Below are 22,423 nucleotides of genomic sequence, written 5' to 3' on the forward strand. Positions count from 1 at the left end.
TGTTTGTTGTGAGTAAATTAATACTACGGGGAATCCCTAGAATCCAGTGAAAACAAAATGCTAAAGTTCCAAATTGAAGTATCAAATGACAATAAGAAGATAAAGAAGATATGAAACTACTCTATGAGCAAATTCCGGATAGTGGCATATAAATTACTGTTTGATAGTAGAAAGTAAAGTCCTCATACGAGGTTAAAGGCTCATCAGGCTGGTGATTAGTCTATTTTTGTTACATTAAGTGGACTGACTGAAAGTGCATGACAAACGTATAGATGAGACACTAGTCCATTGTAGGTTTATCCTATCTATAATGGGATGGTCTGGAGCAATTGGGGAAATCTGCTCATGGGTTTTACAGAAGTGTCTATAGCAAAGGACAAACCCACCATCTTTAAATTGCTACTATTCTTTACTATCTCCTCTGTACTGCTACCAAAACATGAAATGGATATTTAACACCTAGTTCGTGTTTCAGAGTAATTTTGCAGTTTCTCTAGGAAAGTTTTTGAATGTGATTTTATGTTGTAATGAGTTTTGAAACAGTGCAAAACTATGTGTGTTTAATGATACAGTAGTTTGTCAGAACAAAACAAAAGTGATTCTTCTACATCTCCACTAACCATTCAATAATACTCCATCTATTTCTACAGTTAGTCCCCAACAACTCTTAAATACCCCAGTAACAAACACAGCACACACTTAAACACAAGGTCCCTTCCACTTGCTCTGGTCCATTTAATTGTAGATTTGCCCATTTCTATTTCCACCTGAAACAAGTGTAGGTCTGTAACGTTGACAACACAGCAATCATATTTTCCTGATCAGGATAATACTGGACATGAAAGACATAGCATTAAATGGGGATATGTTTGCGTAACAATATATGTTTTAATATTAATTATCCTCCTTTATCATCTGCTGGCAACAAATCTTGTGACAATCCTGTGATTTGGGAATCAGATGAAATTTATTAGTATGGATTCTGTGACTCTGCCATCACATTGTAATGGTACACTTATATTGTTGGGTTTTGGTTTAGATTTGCTAAAGTACTATTATACTTATTTACAGTAATTAGAATCAAGTGGCATCAGTGTACTTGAGGCCTCTGTATAATGTGGTCTCATTTCTAAGAAGCCATCTTGTTATTTGTAACAGTTATTTAAGTAAAGTTAGCAGAGCTTCTTCATATTGAAATTTGTTTTTTAATCATTTGCTTTTTGCTTGTTTGTTTTAAAGATATTAACTCTAAATGGAGAAGGATTGTCAAAATATCCAAAAGGCATTGTTCAGCGTTCTGTGGTGGAAAACTTCCTTTTTGAAAAAAAGAGTTTCCCCAGAAATTATGTTACTCAATATTTCAAGCTGCTTGAGAAGTTTCAGATTGCACTGCCTTTTGGAGAAGATCAGCTTCTTATTCCTAGCAGGTAAACACCAAATGTAGAAAAGATGAGAAAATACAAATAAAACCCTGCAAGAAAGGCATTTACTGGTTCTCATTTTTATTTTGAATTTTGTGTATTTTTTTCTTTTGTAGTTTGGCTGACAGCAGGCCAGTTATTGAACTTCCACACTGTGAAAACTCAGAGATTATTGTCCGGCTTTATGAGATGCCTTATTTTCCCATGGGCTTCTGGTCCAGACTAATCAACCGTTTGCTTGAAGTTTCTATGTTCATGCTAAATGGAAGAGGTATATCTGTTCTAAATTTTAATCCATTCTGGTTATTTTATCCTGTATTTGCACTTGCTGTATGTCTGTGTGTCCTTCACTGTGAGGTGCATGTTCTGTTTTAAAATAACACATCTTATAAAATTAAAGCACAATCATAGCATAAAACTATAGTTAGCCCGATTAAATTTTTAAAATGTTTATAATTTATAACAGGCTGTTCTTAAATTGTTCTGATTTTTTTTAAATGGTTATGTGCTGTTTGTTAAAATTCATAGAAAATGTTATTGGTTTGAAAATGAAACTTTTCAAGATATGGGAAGAGACATTCCTCATATGCCATCTCTGTTATGTCTTTCATGTTAATACTCCCTGGAGAGTTAGGTCTTTTAAATCAGAATAGTGATTAGTAGTGTACATTAGGTCACTAAGGTTCTGCCAGTTCAGAAGATTGTGTAAAACTAATGTGCTGCAACCCTGTCTTTTTCAGAAAGAGCTCTTCGTCCTAATAGGATGTATTGGAGAAAAGGGATATATCTTAACTGGTCTCCGGAAGCTTACTGCTTAGTAGAATCTACCACGATGGATAATGTGCCTGAGAGTTTTGTAAAAATCACAGTTCCATGCTCTCAGAAAGGTAATAGTGAAAAAGAAAATGATGTGTATACACATTTATTTGTATAGTACAATATATTCAGTCTATGTATTGATATACATTATGTGTGCTCAAATGTTTAATTCAAAAACTTGATACAATTTCTTGAATATGGCTTTTGGTCTGTAAAATACTGACCTACATTCTATCCTATGTGAAGGAATCTAATACAAACTCCCTACCTCATAGCTAAATAATACCAATTTTCAGTTACTGACCCTCAAGCAATGTAAAAGAAATATAATTGATTTAAAAACTTAAACTGTTTTCATTAGTGTGCTTGCCATTAACTGTTACAAGGAGGAGTGATAATGACTGGATATTGAACAGGGAGGAGTGATAATGACTGGATATTGAACATGCTTCCTAAAAACATTTAGGTCCTGAAAGTCCTGAAAAGGACTCCTTGGAAGTGGAAAGAATTTAAGATCGACTTTAGGTATTGGAAATAAGGTATTGACTTAGGCAGCAAAAAGAGGAATTAAGAATAGCAAATAATAAAGAGAAAGTTAAGCATTCGCTAATTCAGTGTAATATCTTTCAGTGCCTTGTATGCCCTGTTTTAATATATGGATTTAATTATGTTCTTTCTAATTATAAAATGCAGCCTAAGGAGCTTACATAACTACATAGGGAGGATAATTTAACATTAAGTAAAGTAAAAAATAAAACTTATTATTAATGTACCAGTTGAAAATGCTCTGAATGAAGATGTTGTAATTGTACAAATTGTGTGGGGGAATGTGATTGTATTTTATAATTGCTAACTATAAGAATTCTGCTCATGCATATTCAGAACAAGCACACTTAAGCCACAGGTTGTGGATATAGTGTGTGCGATACACTACAGAGCAAATTCAAAATGGAAAGAATAGGTTAATTACGTGAGAATCACAGAAAGGTGTCTTTATCAGTAAAAAAATAATGTGATAAAATGTCTGTAAACAGTGAATCTGTGGCTTTTGGAAATAAAAAGGTGGTGGCACAGTGTTTAGCATTGCTGCCTTTCAGTACTGGGGCCCTTGGTTCAAAACCAGGTGTGCTATATGCCTATAGTTTGTATGTTCATGTGGGTTTCCCCCATGTGCTACCATTTCCTTCCACAGTCCAAAGAAATTCTGGTAGGTTAACTGGCTTCTAGGAAAATTGGACCTGGTAAGACTGTGTGCATGTTTGTGTCTGTGTGTGACTGTGACGGTATCCTGTCTTGTACTCATTACAGGCCGGCTTAAGCTCGGGCCCCATCAGCGACCCTATTTTGGATAAACCGGTTAGAAATGGATGGATAGACAAATTAAATCTGCAATATAACAACCTTGTTAAGTGAAAACGTTTGGTTAAACTGGTAAAAACTGCAGGATAACACTAGTTCATGGACATGTATCCGTGGCGCTTTTGATTTTGCAGGCCGTGTTTTGCTGGGACAGGTCGTAGATCATATTGACTCGCTCCTGGAGGAGTGGTTTCCAGGCCTCCTGACAACAGACGTCCATGGCAACGGGGAGACTCTCCTGAAGAAGTGGGCTCTGTACAGCTTTGAGGATGGCCAGGGATGGCGAAGAATATTGCTGGAGGAGCTGTTAGAACAAATGGATAAAGGTCCACTCACATGTTTTACTGTAATGGGCAAGGCACTTAACACCTTTTTGCTTTGATTTTACCTTTGAGATTTTATAAATAATGGAATTTTCGAAAAACAGATTTTATTGTTGTGGGGAGAAAAAAAAATAAGTCTAATGTAAATTGATTTTTCTTTTCTTAGAGTGCCTTTTAGTCAACCCTGTGGACCCAAGGTCAACAATTCCCATTTCTCAGATAGCCCCAGACTTGGTTCTTTGTGACTTACCTGCAAACATAATGTTAAACAGTGACCAGTTAGAGATGGACCTGACATCTGAGTATTTACTGGGCAAGTACACATGATTTTTTTTCAAAATGTGAACAGGTATTTTGTATAGATGGAATATTAATGAATAATATCTGTGCTTTGTCCCACTAAGGCGATGGAGGATTTGGATCTGTTTATCGTGCTGTATATAAAAATGAAGATGTTGCTGTCAAAATTTTTATCAAGCATGCATCAGAAATGTATCTCCATAGACTGATGAGACAGGTAATAAGGGATTTTTCACTATAAGCTTTATTGTTAGTGTTTAAACTTTTACCATTAGGTGGAGCAAGAGAATAATAAAATACCTGTAAGCACTGTTAGTCTATATAAAATTTCATATACAGTTGTACATAAATGTACAAGCCTCTGTATTTATAGTTATTGCACATTTTATTATGACTTCAGTGCATTGTTGAGTCTAATAGAATGTTTACGTAGCATATTTTGTCCAATGCATTTTTTTTTCTGAAATTTCAGCTTATGATTTGTATAACATAAGTTTTCTTCTTATTCATGTGATATTTTAATGATTTTACAGTTGTTGGTAAAAATAATATACTAAATATATGCATGTCAAATCTAACTTTAGGTTTTCCTAGAGGTATGATTTAAGATGTTTAAGATGGAAACAGCACCTGAATTTATTTGACCCATTCAACAAATTAAAACTGAGATGTAGAGTAAATGTGGACAAGAGTCTGAAACTGACCTCAGTCAGCTGAACTATATCTTAGCTAATATAAGCAAATGACATGATTTATGGAATTTTGACTTTAGCTCTTTACTGCTATATATTTTACAAATAATATTGTCTAAATTCTGTTTATTGTACTATATTATTGTATAACAAGGTACACTCACAGTGTTTAACAGATTCAAGAATATAAAGAAAACCATTAATGTTTTTTTCCTAAAAGCTTACATGTTACTGATAAAAAACTAATTCAAAATATAAAATAAAACATTTTGATTAGTACTGTATAAATCTTAATATTTTACATGATCTTACTGAATTAAATTAGTTTATTCATTGCAACCACCTTGTTTCTGCCTACAGTTCAGTTTGTAATCAAAGTGCACCCGTACCTCTTTTTACGAATGGTCTTTTTATGAAAATGTGTTACTATCTAGCATGTGAATTGTTACCCACATTTCGAATAACGAAAGCCAACTTCAAAACTATGAAGAAGCGATATTCTTCAGAACATTATAATAATAATTTGGGAAAATTGCAAAACCTCTGCCAAATGTAGAAAGTTAAGAGGAAGGCATCATGCGACTTGTTTCATATTAAGTGTATGCATCACATTCCACTAACTACTATGGGTGAGAGCTAGCACAGAGCCTTCAGAGTGGCATGAGAGATGTGTGACACAGTTTACCCTGTCTTGCTTCGTGTGTTGTTCACTTTTGTGTCCACTCTTACTTTTCATAAGAATATTTGTGGTTTAGACTTTATTATAGTTCCTAAAGGTGTCAAGAAAATGAAAATTGTGAGTATGCGTAATTACACAAAAAGTAAATTAAGGGGTTACTGTTTATGTTTATTAATGATGTCTAACTACTGTAGGTAAGCAGTATTTTTATTACTAAAACACAAACCACAGTATGAATGTTAGTTATTATTGTTACTTTTGATATTTTTTGGTGAAAAAGTAAAAGTAGGGGTGATATTTTTGGGGTTCGGTACAGATTGTAATTTTTCCCTGTGAAAAATAATATAAATAGGACTTTATTTTTACAAAGTTTGACTATACTGAAGGGTTTCTGGGAACAAACTACTTTTGTAAAAATAGGTATGGGAGTATAAACTTATAATTTACAAAAGTGGTTTGTTAAAACATGTATTTTTTATAAGAATAAATCTAGAATATTTGTAAATAGATCACACAACTGGTCATTGATTTTAGGAAAAAGGGAACATCCCACCAACTTACTTTAATTAACAGTCAGACTGTAGAAATTGTCAATGACTACAAGTACCTAGGACTAAGCATAGACAAAAAACCTGAGAGGGAACAAATGTTGTGGTACCATTTAAAATAAAAAAGCCAACTGAGACTCTAAGGAAATTAGATATTTTTAAACTAGCTTTTTAAAGTAGATAGAACTATTTAATCACTTACCTAGTCATTTATTGAAAGTGTCTTAATATAAAGTTTTACTTGCTGGCAATATCTGTACTGTTAATTGTAGTAGGTTGGGGAACTTAGTGAAAGTAAGTAGCAAAATAATTGGAGTCAAATGAAATCAACTTATAGTAAATATTGTCAGCAAACAGAGGCTTGTAAAGAAATTCAAGAGATTTATGGAGTGTGTGTCTCACACCATTCATTGTGAATTAACACTACTCCCGTTTGGCAGATGTCTCTTTGGCCCTAGGTACAAAAGTAATACATTCAGGAAATCTTCTATTCACACTACAATATCTCTCTCAAACAATATAAAGTAAGTTTCTTATCTCCTGTAACACTGTTGTATGTCTTCCCTGTGGTAATGCTTGTTTGTCTTTGTATTGCTGTAATGGATTGTCCCATAAAACAAATTTCCCCCAGAGCATAATAAAGCTTGAATTGAATATATTCCAGTGAAGCAGCCAGCCTACCTTTAAATATACAAAGATTATGGTTTGGGTGAAAAGCAGCATTGTTGTGTCACCTGATGGCAGACAGCTAAAGTAGCAGGCATTTGCTAAACAGAACATAATCTTTTAGATTAGAGATTATTGGAAGGTGAATGTCATAATTGTTAGAAAAAATGTAATTTGGAAGTGTGGGTCACACATGCAGTCAGGTACTGATACTTAGAACTACAGAATTGTCCTAATTGAGGAATGTAGTACAGTTTTGTGATTATGCTGTTACTGCTGTTTTGCCCTTCTTTTCAGCTGGCACTTGAATTTAAGTAAATTCAAGGATTCGTTTATGATGTTATTAATCTTAACACCTTTATTAGGTTTTAGGTGTTTTAGGGTTTATTCTGTTGTTCAGGTGAAGCAAACCCTTTACTATGGTCTGACTCAATGTCCAGTTACAATCTTTTAGGTGTCTTTGTCAGTAGCAAACACTGAATCTGTTAGTTTAAAAAGACAACAATATTATACAAATGTAAAAACAACATCACTGAACTGAAGAGCTCCAATTAAGGACGATCCTATCTGTAGGTCCTGTGTTGGCAGATTCTTTTTCTTTGAAACTTAAGATGATGGAGTCTACAGTAATTCATACTAGTCCTTATGATTGCTTCTGTAGAACATAAAGCCCCTTAGACCTTGTAGCTTCAGTTCTGAAAGTCAGAAGATTTTTTTTGCACTCAAGTATGTTTTCTTTATTTCTCAAGATGTGACGCGTTTGGCAGGTTCTTGTGTGTGTTCATAGGAAAGGCAGTGTGATGGCAGTGAAGTTCTTACAAGAGCTGAGAAGTTTTGTGCCGCTGCTCGTACTTGTGTCAGACAAGAAAAAGAGAGTCTGTAGCTAGAGAATCAATTCAAGAATATTGTTATTTTGGTGTCCGGTGCCTCCTTTCAGTTTGCATATATGTTACTAGTAATCACAGTATTCTCTTAAATAAGCTTATGATTTTTAATATGCATGTTCTGAAGTATTATTGAATGAATATATATGTATAATTTATTTATTGTCAGTATTATTGTCATTGTCATTCTTCATAAATTAAGCACTGGAAGCATCCAAATAGTTTCCTAACTACTGAAATATCCCACAAATGACTTCACAATTTTGCAACAGGAATAAGTAATTATAAGTAATTGGATTTGGTGTATCTCCAAGTACAGCAAAGAGGAAGTATTTGTTCTTTACATACCCTTAATCAAAGATAAAGAAAATGCAAGACATTTGCAGTACCAAGGCCTTATTTTAGGTAAAATACAATTTTTTAATTACAATTTTGACTTTTAGAGTACTGCTTTCAAGTATTATAAGTGCACATTAAATCCTCATATAACTAACATAACCTTTCAGTTGATCAGTGTATGATTCTAATACTTATTACATTTTACAAATTAAGTCAATATTTTTAAAGGAGTGTCTCATTGTGCTACTATGTACATATTAAGAAGCATCAATAGTCATTTTACTTTTGCACTCCCGTCAGTCTAATAAGCATTTTCCTCTCCTTTTCATGTTGCAAGGAACTGGCAGTGCTAAGTCATCTCCATCACCCCAGCCTCATTTCCCTGTTGGCTGCTGGAACTCAGCCACGAATGCTGGTCATGGAGTTGGCACCCAGGGGCTCACTTGACTGCCTTTTTGAGCAGAAAAATGGGATTCTCAACAGAACACTGCAACACAGGATAGCTCTGCATGTCGCAGATGGATTAAGGCAAAGATATTCCCACTGCTTTTTCTGTATTATCACCTGCAAGAAGCTAGGAATCCTAAAAAAACACTTACATTTTTCTAGTATGTTCAGTGTAAAAATGTATTTTAATTAACACAGCAATGGAGTTATTAGAATGAATGTCACTGTGAACTAGAAAATGGTGATTTACAGTAGAATGCAGAGTGAATATTAGAAAAAAATGTGAAAAGATTATTACTCAGCTACATTAAATGATGTATTATATTAAGTCATTGTTGATTACTGTACTACAATATGATTATGAAAATATATATGAAATTTTAACATCTTAATGATAATGATTATGACAAGTATTATTTTGGCAGGTATCTTCATTTTTCTATGGTTGTTTACCGGGACCTGAAGCCACACAATGTCCTCCTCTTTAATCTAAAGACGGATTCTGACATCATTGCAAAAATAGCGGATTATGGGATAGCACAGTACTGCTGTAGCATGGGAATCAAAACGTCCGAAGGAACACCTGGTAAAATCTGGTTATTTTTTTCTTATTGTTTAATCACACCCGCTGTTTTAAACTAATAGACCTCTTAGGATGTGAAGAAAAGACATTATACTATACATATACATGCTGCTTGTTTTTACATCAGCAAGCATACCATACATAAGTAAGCATACAAGTTCAAGTTCACGTTTATTTGTCATTCCAGCCATGTACAAGTATACAGTGGAACGAAATATCGTTCCTCCTGGTCCACGGTGCAAATACAGACAGGACACTGACATAGACATTGTAGACAGGAGAGACAGAGTGCAAAGTGCCGATGGTGAAAATTACAAGGTAAATACATAATACAACATACACAACACACTGGGGGGATTTAAACCCTCTTTCTGGAATTGGGGCGGGTGCAAGTAGATTCCAGGGTGTTGAGGAGCCTGACAGCCTGCAGGAAGAAGCAGTTACATACAGTAGTCTGGTGGAGCTAGCCTGTACACCGCCATATCTTTTCCCAGATGGTAGGAGGACAAAGAGTTTAGGGGAGGGGTGGCAGGGGTCATCTACTATACTGGAGGCCCTGTGTAAGCAGCGTTTATGATAGGTGACAGAAATGGAAGGGAAAGAGGCTCCAATGATTGTTTTAGCTGTTTCCACAATTCATCCGGTCTGAAGCGTTGCAATTCCCAAACCAAACAGTGATACTGTACACCCGGCCAAGGTCCTCTCAGTGGTGCTTCTGTAGAAAGTGGTTGGGGGAAGGTTTGCCCTTCTCGGTGACCACAGGAAATAGAGACGCTGCTGTGCTTTCTTGGCTACGGAGGTGGTATTGAAAGACCAAGTGAGGTCATCTGTCCCTCAATACACTGCACATTTAATCTTTAATGGCTTCTGTTGATTTGTAGGATTTCGAGCCCCTGAAGTTGCTCGAGGAAATGTAATCTACAATCAACAGGCTGATATCTATTCCTTTGGTCTGCTTCTTTATGACCTTCTAACTGGTGGTGAGCGTATCACAGATGGGATGAAGTTTCCCAGTGAATTTGATGAGATAGCTGTGCAAGGAAAACTGCCAGGTAATTTACAGAAACTGAAAATGGAAAAAAAAGACTTGTATTCTCTGATATGGGTGAAACTCTGCAAGCATAAAGAAAATTGACATTATATAAAGTAATTTACTCCATTTTGAGGCAACAGGTTATTTTTACATTATTTTAAGAGCTGGAGGACTCAGTATCATTGATGAAATGCTCTTGCCCAAAAATGAAAACAAAATCTAAAAGATTTAAAATGCTTGATTCAGAAAGAAAAAGAAGAAACATCAGTTCTTTTTATGCTTTAGATCCGGTGAAACACTACAACTGTTCTCCATGGCCTGGGTTTGAGAGTTTGATGAAGCACTGCTTAAAAGAAAATCCAGAAGACAGGCCTACTTCATCACAGGTAGGAATAGTTCATTCTGCAATCCAGAAACAGACAGTAATATGACAGAGAAAATGAAATAAACAGCTTAAATATTTGAGATCACATGTTAATGTCCTCTGTTAATGTCCATTTTTTATGTTTATGATGTTCCATATACAGTATTGTAATAAGGCTTAAATGTTACTGTCCCTAAATGTAGATACAGTACACTGTTTCTCTAAGAAATGTAAAAACAGTTAGCAAACAAGAGGAAGCCATTAATTTGGCCTGTTTGGTCATTAAATAATTGATCAAAGCATGTTGTTCATATACTTCCTGAAAGCACCAGAGTTGTCGGGTTAAAACCTGGAACAGTTTTAGCTCTTTTATAAGGCACATTCCACAACTCAAATGTAAGTCCTACTCTGTTCTGTTATCACTAATTTATATTTTCACATAACTGAAATCACATAATTGTAGCCTAAATTCCTGTTTTTCCTTCATATAAAGACCTTTTTATTGTACAGAATGTGTGCAGTTCTTCTGCACTTTCTCTTTTTCTGGTAGTGGTATAGTCCCTATACATCCAGCATCAAGCATCCACAAAATAGTTGGTTTGATTCTGTAAAAAACATAAAGAACTTATTGAAAGTTTTCTAAAGAGCCCCTGAGAGAAAAAAAATGTATTATAGGTATATTTTATTAAAATTTACTAAAAATCTTGTAATTAAGGAAGTTTACTTAATAATAGGCCCATTACACAGAGTGAAAGTGTGCTTGTGAGTAAAGTAGTAGAAATAGAAAGTGAAGATCAGTAATTTCCCTAACTTTTCTCTAATGAAACTGGACACATATTTTTAAAGGCAAGACTTGTCCACCTATCATATTACTCTTCTTTGGATAAGTAACAAAAATAAAGTGTAAGAGACAGTACTTTGACAAACATAACGTTAGTAGGATTAAACTGAGAAAACAAATTAGAGTGATCCACAGGGATCAGTGGAGTAATTATTTCAGCACCTTTCAAATCTGTGAATTGAAAAATGTGTCAGATGTGCAGATGATATGATTGTATGTAATGCACACTGTACATGGGAGAGATGAGGTTACAAAGAAATTTAGCAGCAGGGGCTGCACAAGCACAAAAAGGTAGAGATTTGGTCATACAAATTCATGTCTCATTTATATACTTTATGAGTATAAAATAATTGTCACTAAATAGAAAACAGTCCTTAAAATATTTAAAGTTTATGTTAACACATTAGTTTAGATTTGTAGACAATATGAGGAAGATCCTGAAAAAATAATCACTTTTTATAGTGAAATACACACAGGTCAAATAAATGAAAGTCAGTAATTGGGCCTCATTTTGAGTTGACAGTTTTGGTCAAAACAAGAGAATTTTAAAAAGAGTAACATGACTAATTTCTGGACTCAAAAGTGTGTTAGACAAAGGCAGGTAAAAAATGCTAAAACTCTCCTGTGACCAGCAAAGAAGATTCAACTGTCAAAGGGGCTTGCTAAAATTTTTGTTGAAAGCCTGAAAGCTCCTAAATGAGCAAAAAGTGTGGAATGGTCTTATCTCATTTGTAACTGTGGTTTTATGCCTTCATTACCTCTAAATTCTAACTGCCTGCTAACAGTGTTTTTAAAGATATAAAGAATTATATAGATTTAGATTTCAAGGTGGCATAAAGTGTAACTTATTTCTTCAATGATGAAGTAGAAACATTTAGCTGCTTAAAATGACAAAAAATCATATCAGTAAGTGAACATTATAAATAATTAATATTGGTTGGTTGGTTGAACGTAAAACCTATGTTTAAAATGTGGGGGTTTAGCTGGTTATGTTCCTTACTTTAAATAAGTTATGCAGTGTTTGATTAATTTTTGTAAATTTTCAGAAAACCCCATATTTATTTAAGTGAATTCTAATTATCATCCTGAAGTCAAAGCAGATGTGCCTACAGTATGTCATTGTTTGCCTCTTTACAACTCATTTTACATACTGCCATTAACAAGTTTAGTTTCTAAGGATAATAAAAGGTCACTTCTCACTGTTTAGCTGTGTCCAACTCTATTGGTCTAATTTTCTTTTAATGTGTTGTTTCATTTGTAAACCTGAAATATTTCAAATTGTTTATATGCTGAAATACTATTTTCTCAATGTGTGTATTATTTATAAATATTAATCTATTAAATATGTTTGATTTGACTTAAATGTACTATTTTCACTTCTTTTGAGTACTGTTTTGGATCCTCAGCAAAATCCTTGCACAAGCATAGCTTCTATGGTTTTCATATCTGTCAGGAAGATAATGTTTTATGGTGGAGTCCTCGGTTTCATGGCACTTGAAATCAGTAGAGCCCTTTTTGTACATATTGACATTGCAGCAGCTCTAATACCAAAACAACATTTGTTACACTGCTCCCACTTGTTATGCAAAATACTAATTTGGTAAGGTTTCCATCACTTAGGCTATACTGAAAGAGCTGGCTCCAAGAAATTAGCATTTAGGTTTAAGTGTCTGAATTTAGTGTACAGTTAATATCCTTTCTCTGCTTTGCCTGCGTGCTTTAGAGCTTCTTGCGGAGCTCTGTAGCTAGACTATGGTGTGATAACAAAGAACTGCATTTCAAACTACAGTACGTGTTTTCTTTTTTTCATAGCAAGAGTTAATTGGTTCTTCAGAAATTCTTTTGTTTTATTGTCACAGAGAATATAAAGTTACTTTGTGTTTTCTCAACTTGTATTTAGGTGTTTCCTGGCCCCCAAACATCTACAGTTAAAAATAATAATAAATGTGCTTTATGCTGAAAGCTGACCTGAAACACAATCCCCCCTCACTAACATATTTCTATAATAGGTGTTTGAAAGGTTGAGCTCTGGGGAGCTGCTGTGCTTGATGAGAGAAGTCCCCGTACCTGGTGCTGTGAACGCTGAATGCTTTGGGGTTTCAAGTCAGTCTAAGAAACCAAGAGTGTGGATCGGCAGTGGCAGCAGCAGGAGAACAGGCCAGGTTGGAGTTCTGGATTTAGAGACTGGAAAATATGTTCCTCAGGTACAAGTTAAAACACTTTGACCTTTATTACAACTTAAAAATCTGTTTAATCAGCATCCTTTCAATAATCCATTGAAGTGGCTTCTCTTGAAATGTGCCTAAAAGGTGCTTTATTTTATTTTGTACATCAGACTTGAGTCAGATGAACTATGTCTATCAGTAGATATAATTTTATTATATATATACAGTATAGTTAAAGTTAAATTCATTAAAATAGTCAAAACAGATGCACCTCTTTATTAACCCATTTTACCTGACATTAACAGAAGTTTTGTTTCTAATGATAATTAAAGGAACATCTCACTTTATACTGTAGCTCCTTTGTCTCTGTTAGTTTAATTGCCTGTTGACCTGGAACAAAAAACATGAACTATTTTGAATCGGAGAAATACCGAAATATTGACTTCAACAGTGTGTATACTATTTGTTATCGTGTAAAAATCAAAGTGAGTTGGTTGGACCACAGCATAATTAGGTGTGTCATAGCAAAGATGGTGAATACTTATTTTGTTTTACATTTATAATTTAGGGGGATCTATGGATTTTATAGTGTGTTGTGTCAATAAGTGGACACAAAACCCCCCAATTTAATACATTAAGATTCCATACTGTAATGGAATAAAATATGAAGAAAATCCAAGTGAGGTGAATATTTATGGTAACCACTGGAACTAATAGAAGCCAAATCCAATTTGAAGCACTTGTTTTATTTTCTATATACCAGATGCATAGTGTAAAACTCATTTTTAAAATCCTCATTAATGAGATTGAAAATATGTTATATTTTATGAGAAAAGGTTCTTTCATTTTTTTCTGGTTATTTTCTAACAAGTCATGTCTGTTTGGATAAAAATGTACTTAACACTTAAAACTCATCAATAGTGGTATGTTTATTAAATTTACTGTACTGTATGTCACATAGAAAATAGCCATTTAAAATGTTTGCAAGTTTCAACTCTGAACCTATATATTTTAAACGCAGAATGTGTTATGTCCTAAAAGACTTCAGGACAAAATACAGCATTACTCTATTGTACAGGAAATTTAAGGAGAGTGTTGACAGTATTTTTAATCCTGTTCCCTTTTCTCTTGAAGGATGTTGACAACAGCCCAGTGTTGTGTCTTACAATGGTGTGCTTCCCAGGGGAAAAGGATGAATGGGTTGTTGCTGGTACACATTCTGGAAAACTTATAGTCATCAACACAGAGGACACAGCATCTAAACACACACTGCAGAACATGACTGATGCAGTCACCTGTTTGTTCTTGCACTCTTATCCAAAACATAGGTAATCAGCCAAGGAGTGATAGGGGATTAATAACAGCAGTTTCTTTTCTTTCAACCATTTTCTCTTTACAGTTGTACAATCATTATATTTATGTTTATGATATTTTGCATTAAAGAAAATCTGTATTAAAAAAAATCAAATTGTGAACTTTCTGTATTAAGCAAAGAGAAGAATTTTCTGTTAGTGGGAACTGCAGACGGAGTCCTCTCAGTTTTTGAAGACACAGCAATCAAGGTAAAACAGCAGTAAATTGATGAGAACATATTTAAAATACAAAAAAGTAGTCAGACTGGGAATTTATGTTCCCTGCTAATGTTTAAAATGTTTAATCAAAGTCAAAGTGGATCATTTGCAAATAAAATGCATTTATGTTTTAGTTATTACTAACATCCAGGATAGTGTGCTATTCCTGTTAATGAAATGTTACGGTATTTGACAAAAACATCCAGAAAAAAAGTGCTAGAACAATGTTTAAGTCATGAGTTACAACACACACTAGAGTTAAGTTTGTTTGGGTAACCTCATACCTAAGAGAAATATCTCAGTAGTTTACTTTTATCATGGCTTTGGCATTACATGTAGTAGTCTGTATCTGATCATTTGTCTGATAAAGGTAACTTTGTTTGATATTATATAAAATAGGGATGAATAAAATAAAATTAAATAGCCCACGTTTTTAAATTCAAATATAATATGAGTAATAGTAATTTTGTGCATATGTATAATGTTTTTTTTAATTCCAAAGGATTTTTCAAAGACAGGAGAAGACCACTTCATTCATCAATGAAGTGCAGCACCCTCCTGGGTGCTATTAAGCACTAGCAGTCCCACTGCACAGTGGAACAGCTGAAGACATGAGAAACTGCTTCACAAACTGAAATAAAATGGAACATTAGGAAGGGCATATTGTACAAGCCCAGAATTAAGGTTATTCAGGGTGCCAGGGTTAACACCCCTAATTTCCTGTATGTTCCCAAAGGATCTTTAATGTGCATACAGGTACAGTAATCAGGACCTTAGTTTAACCTCATTAGAAGAATGGCACCTCCTACAGTCATCTGTCCTCAGTCACAGTACTGGTACATTGGTTTGTTAAATATAGTCGTGAAGAGTGCCACCAACACTTGACATAGCAATCTGGTTTTCTTGGAGGTATCCTATCCTAGTACTGATTAGGCTGAGCCTTGCTTACGTTCTAAGATCTGATGAGGTTAGGCTTCTCTCTGAAATGTTTACTGGATATATTACTTCGGGTTTAATGAATATGTTAATTGATACAACTTTAAAAAAATAAGAACAGATTTCTAGGCCATTGTCAGCATCCTGATAATATACTGTATTAAATGGAAATGTCTTATACAGCAGCCCAATCCAAAGCTGTTTAGCTATAATTATGTCACCAGACTGAAGTATTGCAAAATCCAAAAGATAAATACCAAATATTTATGGTGACAAAATGATTTATTGGAAAACATGCATATTATCGTAAAGAATCCCATCCTCTGTAACAATGAATTTGTATTATCCTTGTACATGTATACAGCAGTTATAGTTATTCTAGCTTCTTCAAGACTTGGTACTCTAAGGTGTATTAAATATGCTTTTTTACAGAGCGAAAATGGAAAGCCTCAGAAAATTCTGCAGATAGGTAACATCAACACTCCTTTAGTATGTTTGAGTGAGTCTGCATATTCACAAGACAAAAACACCATCTGGGCAGGCTGTGGAGCAAAAGTTGTGTCATTGACCAAAGATTATGATATCTGGAAAACCATAGACATCAAGCCAAACTATCAGTGAGTTATCATATTTAATGTGTCTCAGTTTTTTAATTCTTGTTTTTTGTAATTTTATTTTTATTGCTATAGATTACGGGATTCTCCTGCTATATTTTGAAATTTTTATGTGTCTCATTTTTAAGGCTACAGCAGAGATCATGTAGTGAAACAAACATAATACGAATGGCAGTTGATAAATACATCTACTTAACAAAGAAGGAGAGTCATGTGGTGGAAATATGGGACAAGAAGACTGAAAGGATGACTGAACTTATCGACTGTTCACATTTTCTGAAGTAAGAACCTGATCTTTTGCTTTTCATCTTTCCCATTATTGTTGTATATACCATTTGTGAACTATAATTTGTGGCGTTTGACTTATAGTAGTTAATGTTTTGCAGCACAGTTATATAAATATGAAAACTGTGCAACAAAGACAAACTATATGTATGACTCAAGAATCAATCAATTCAATAATAGAATCAATTGTACTTCTTTTCTTAGAAGACCAGAAAGGTAAGTAAGAAAATTAGAACAGTTACAAATGAGAGGAGGTTATTTGGCATTTCTAGCTATTCCCTGTTCCATACTCCTGCAACCCTTAATGTCAAGAATAGTCTCTTCATTTTCCTATATACTAAGTAATTCTTAGTTTGTTTTGAAATATCCCAGAGTGTCCATCTCCTCAGCCCATTTGTCACCCCATTTCATGCATGGAAGTTCTTTATATAAAAATAAGTTACTAGTACCTGTGCACAACTGGACTTTAACAGATTTTGAGTTATATACATCCTCAGTATTTTTCCACATCACATCATGTGATGGGTCACACTGGCCTGGGGCCTATCCTGGGAAGTATTAAGTACAAGGCAGGATACAAACTGGACTAGATGTCAGTCCACTGCAGAGTACAAATAGATACAAACACACACACTCTCACCGGGGCCAATTTTACAGAAACCAGTTAACCTATCCCATCATGTCTTTGGACTCTGGGAGGAAACTGGATAACCAGGAGGAAATCTGTACAAACATGAGAAAAACATACAAACAGCATGCAGATAGCACTATAGGAGTTGGACCCAAGGCCCCAGCACTGCGAGGCACCAATGCTAACCACTGCACCATTTTGTCTTTCATGTGGCCCGTTGAACACATTTTTATCTGGTCTGAAGGTTCCCATCATGTTGTGCACACAAACTCTGAATGGGGCTTGTTATATAACTCCCAAAGTTCTATCAGTTCCATATTGCAGTGCAGGTCATCTGTTTGTTGCTTACTGTAGGTTCATGCATCTTATGAACAAGGAGTACAAACACTCCATGGACATCATTAAAAGTGGGTGTTTTGTATTCTTATTTTATTTCAAATGATGTGTCTTATTTACCACTGAATTTTACAATGGGTTATCTTTTTTTCTGCAGACAAGGATCAACTAAAAGACCTCATAAGAAATTCACTGCTGAAGATCTGTTTTCTGTGAGAGTGAAAACACTGTTGCTACAGCAAAACATCACTTTGTGGATTGGAACGAGGGGAGGACATATGATTCTTGTGGACCTATCCACACGCCAGCCTATCAGAGTGATTCCTGACTTATGTGAATCTATAAGAAGCATGGCAATGGCTCAGATTGGTATGTGATTAGACATTTTGTCTAAATTATTATCTTCACCACAATTCAGCATAATGGCTTCCTCTACTACTGTTTACATGTCTGTATATTACTGTTCTCATATTCTGTGATAAAAAACCCAAACACAAAGTCAGTTCTTCAGGTTTTATTGTCATTTCAGACCCAGATGAGTAAGAATGAGAATATTTTAGTCATAAAATGCCTTTCAAAACTGAATGATGCTGTACTTAGTGACAAGGAAAAAGACTAAAAAAGTACAAGAAAAAGAAATAAACAAGAGCATACATGCTCATAGAGATAGAATGTAGGTAAAACAGACATAGGCCTTGGTTAAAGGTAATTTGGTGATCTGAAGAAAGTAAAAAAAAATGTCTTTCTAAGAGTCAGAGGAAGGGCATTCCATAACACAATGGAGCAGCAACAGAAAAGGAACAGTCATAAAAGTCAGAGATTTAGTCCTAGGTACAGTGAGCAAAGGACCATCCTCAGCTGAACGGAGGCAACGGAAGTGTAAACATAGTTCAGGAGTTCAGAATTATGCAGTATGATGGAGCCAGATTATTTAGAGCCTTGAAAGTCAGTTATGATGTTATATTGAATTTGTGACCTTATAGGCATATGTAGAGACCTAAGTGTTGGAGTGATGTGCTGCCAAGGTCTAAAGTTATAATACTTTACCCCACTTCTAAAATTTGGAGTTTCTCATTGCTTCCAGTTAGGTTTTTTATCTTGCTGTTGCTCACAGTTGGAAATCTCAGTGTCTTACTGGAGATGCATGACTTGTTTTCGTCCTTGAAATAACCCATCTACTATCTATGGCAGTCCATCACAGAGCACATGCAGACACAAACACACCAGTATATCTTTGGACTGTGGAAGGAAACTAGAGTTTTGAACAAAGGGCCCCAGCACGGTGAGGCAGCAATGCTAACCACTGTGCTAACATGCTCTGTATACAAGCTAATATAAGTAATAAAAGAAAAAAAAATCTAAATTCTTAGTTAATATTCTGAACAAAGATTTTATGACATATTCAATCATTTATTGAGGCAACTAAATATTCTTTAACATTGAGAATTAACTTCACAGTGATGTCATCTTTGCATTTTAGGAGAGTGCTGTTTGTGACCAGTATACATTTATACAGAGGAATACTGGCTGCTTGCTATTTACATGATAAGAAAACCTTTGGTTAATTGTTTTGCTCTTTTATTGTTTTTTTTTAATCTAATTTTGCTCAGTTTAAGTCATTTGATTTGCAGAATGACGTTTTGTATATTGTCAATGTTGAACTAAGTAACGACAAAAAAAAGTGTTTTTAAAGTGTTCATCTTCCCTGTGTCATTAGAAACCAAGAATTTGTTTTTATCTTGCTCACACAACCACCAAAAGCAAGCAACCCCTATGTGATAGATTGTGATGACATAACACACAAATGTAAATATTTATGACTGTCATCACAGAAGTAGTTTTCTATTTCATTTCTTGGAATTGCATACTGTAGTTCTCACTACATTTGCAGAGCACGAAGAGATTATACCTGTTAATTCTTTAGAATTATACAATCTTGTATTCCACCCGTCCCATCCCTTTTCATAATAAGATAATTTCCCAAATGCCTATAGTAAAGTCTTGTGGCCTTTATAACTATTTTGAAAATTATGGGCATATATAATAATGTCCTTATTTATTACAGGTTTGAAAAATTACCATTAAACAATGACTTAAGCAGAAAGGAATTATTTGAAAAAGGAGTGAGGGGAGAAACTTTGTCATCATTCTAGATTTATATGAATTTCTTTACCAACAATATAAAGTACTCTGAATAGGGGGGCTGACTGAAACTAACATGGTGTGGGTAGAATTATTAATGTATTTAGAAAGAAATATTTCAAAAGTATTGCCAAAAGTAACAAAGCTTTCTTATTTTCCACAGATAAGATGAATCCCAGAAGCATAGTGTTAGTTTTGGGAAGACCTTATGAAACATCTCCAGCACAATTCAAGCATCAACATGGTAGGAAAACCAAAAATTCTTTGGAACTTAATTGTTTAGAACATACAGATATAAGAAAGATTGCAAGCTAGAATGATCTTAAAATGTTATCCAGCAATTTTTGCCTCAAACATTGGCTGGGAAGCCCATTTCAAATACCCAGAACTCTTTGTGTAAAGAAGCATTCCTTATTCTCTATGGATTTTCTTTGCCAATGAGTTTGTATTTCTAAGTCGGAAGAAGTCAAGTAGCCCCTTAGGTTCACCCCATCTATATCACTTAGAACTTTATATACTTGGATCAAAACTCCTCTCAATCTCTTTGTTCAGACTGAAGGGATTCAAGTCCTGTAACCTGAATAAATCCCCTAAAACCAGGAACATTTGGATCCCTGATGTTATTCCTTATACTCTTTCTCAGGTTATAAGACACATTTCTGAGATATCAGACTAAGAATTATCGTTACCTATTGTATTGTTTGTGTTGTGTGGTGACCAAAACTGAATACACTATTATTAGTGATATACACTGATGTGAAAAAGAAAGTTCACCCTCTTAAGATTCTGTGGTTTTACATATTAAGACATATCTGATTTTCACCTAGTCTAAAAGTCCTAAAAGTAGATAAATCTAACTTAATGTGACACACACAAAACACACACAAATTTTACTTTGGCATTATTTATTGAACAAAAAAATCAGCCAACATTTGTGAAAAAGTAAATGCACACCATGATTCATTACACCTAAAGTAGTATTTTTATCTTATTGTCTTTATCTGTTATCTGTATCTATTGTCTGTAATTTTGTGGTTAAGTTTTATGGATAGTATTAGTATTTTTCCTGTCAAGGTGTATTTATGTATATACAGTATATAGTTCTTCTAATATAAATTCCAGAGTATATGAGAGTTCTTTTTAATGTTTTCCTGATTTAGAGAATGAAAAATCTGTTATGTACATTTGGAACCAGAACCTTCCTCTTGAAGTGCAAAGTTTGCAGAAACATTGTGAGATGAGACAAGAAATTGCAGAAAAAATGAGAATGACACCCTTTGATTGAACCAAGAGGTAATTATTTATATCCTAAAGCATTTAATTTATAGAATTATGTTATATCCTTTAGACACGCAGCAAATGAACAGTTTAATGTAAATAGCAGTAAGGTTGCTAAGGAAATACTAGCACCTTAGATTTAATCAGCATTTGTGTCTTGTGTCTTTTCAACGTCTTTTTGAGATTTTTTTTTCTAATAAGACACATTTTTTCTTTTGTTTTTATTTCCAGTATAGTAATATTTTCTTAAGCTGAAAAATGGGACAGTCACATTTTTTTTGTTTTTGTCTAGGGGTCTCCCTCACAGGTTTGTTATTTCTGAGGTGTCAAAGCTTCTCAATCACAACTAGTTTGGGGGACTTCACAGATTTTTTCAGAGACTTTTTCCTTTCATGTCATTTTTTATTTCTGGGGGAGAGACTTAGCACTTTCTGAAGTATTGGATGAATACGTGACGCATCAGGAAAATAGACATAATGTGTTTTTATTACTTTCCTCTCATTATACAGTATATGTCTATTTTTTAAATACTTTCTATACATTTTCTGTTATTGGTTATTGCTGACCTTTTTGTGTTTTTTTTGCAGAATTTGTCTGGGGACAAGAGCGGTGTGTACCATTAATAATGTTTCACACAGTACAGCTGGTACTTTTTGTAAATGTATTTAGATTTATGCTATTCTTGAAGTAAGACTGTTAGTGCTACAAAATGTAAAAAGGGACAATTTTATTGAATGTACACATTTTTCCTTGCTTAAGCGTTTAAAATCTAAAGGAAAACTGAGTTGCATATCACTGACAGATTATACCCTATATACTTATTCAACTTAATTATATGCATATGTAATAAACTTGAAATTATTTTGTGTACTCTGGTTGTGTTTTTCTCTTGCATAACAGATGGACTTAATTCAATGTTTTTCTTATTTTCTGTGTTCTTTTAAATTTTATGTATTAATAACTGGAAATGGCTATTTGTATTGTGGCTGTCTGTAGGGGTCTTAAAATTAAAAATCCCAGGGTGTTTCTCGAAAAGAGTAGGGTGTAACCCTGGCATCCTGGCCAAATTTCCCAGTGGCCTTTACCAATCATGGCCTCCTAATAATCCCCATTCTCTGAATTGGCTTCATCACTCTGTTTCTCCTCCCCACTGATAGCTGATGTGTG

At 34.3% G+C, this 22,423-nt stretch overlaps 1 protein-coding gene across 3 annotated transcripts in view; it reads left to right on the plus strand.

Moving 5' to 3' along the window:
* Window positions 1-22,124, plus strand: part of lrrk2 (leucine-rich repeat kinase 2) — a 53,125-nt gene extending 31,001 nt beyond the window's left edge. For 2 of the 3 annotated variants that reach the window (XM_088923860.1, XM_088923861.1), the window contains 19 exons: window positions 1,240-1,427; window positions 1,538-1,692; window positions 2,162-2,308; window positions 3,734-3,925; window positions 4,089-4,235; window positions 4,327-4,439; window positions 8,368-8,558; window positions 8,903-9,063; window positions 9,942-10,112; window positions 10,379-10,479; window positions 13,308-13,502; window positions 14,598-14,791; window positions 14,953-15,025; window positions 16,403-16,587; window positions 16,713-16,865; window positions 17,994-18,205; window positions 20,142-20,222; window positions 21,139-21,271; window positions 21,844-22,124. In XM_088923860.1, the coding sequence (XP_088779986.1) occupies window positions 1,240-1,427; window positions 1,538-1,692; window positions 2,162-2,308; window positions 3,734-3,925; window positions 4,089-4,235; window positions 4,327-4,439; window positions 8,368-8,558; window positions 8,903-9,063; window positions 9,942-10,112; window positions 10,379-10,479; window positions 13,308-13,502; window positions 14,598-14,791; window positions 14,953-15,025; window positions 16,403-16,587; window positions 16,713-16,865; window positions 17,994-18,205; window positions 20,142-20,222; window positions 21,139-21,263 (2,784 nt within the window). In that variant the 3' untranslated portion in view covers window positions 21,264-21,271; window positions 21,844-22,124. Of the gene's footprint in view, window positions 1-1,239; window positions 1,428-1,537; window positions 1,693-2,161; window positions 2,309-3,733; window positions 3,926-4,088; window positions 4,236-4,326; window positions 4,440-8,367; window positions 8,559-8,902; window positions 9,064-9,247; window positions 9,379-9,941; window positions 10,113-10,378; window positions 10,480-13,307; window positions 13,503-14,597; window positions 14,792-14,952; window positions 15,026-16,402; window positions 16,588-16,712; window positions 16,866-17,993; window positions 18,206-20,141; window positions 20,223-21,138; window positions 21,272-21,843 lie in introns of those variants that run through there. The other variant, XM_088923863.1, reaches the window with a different exon arrangement.
* The last annotated feature ends 299 nt before the right edge of the window (window positions 22,125-22,423 follow it).

Source organism: Atractosteus spatula, chromosome 8 (genome assembly GCF_055471065.1).
Source record: "Atractosteus spatula isolate fAtrSpa1 chromosome 8, fAtrSpa1.hap1, whole genome shotgun sequence".
Taxonomy (NCBI): domain Eukaryota; kingdom Metazoa; phylum Chordata; class Actinopteri; order Semionotiformes; family Lepisosteidae; genus Atractosteus; species Atractosteus spatula.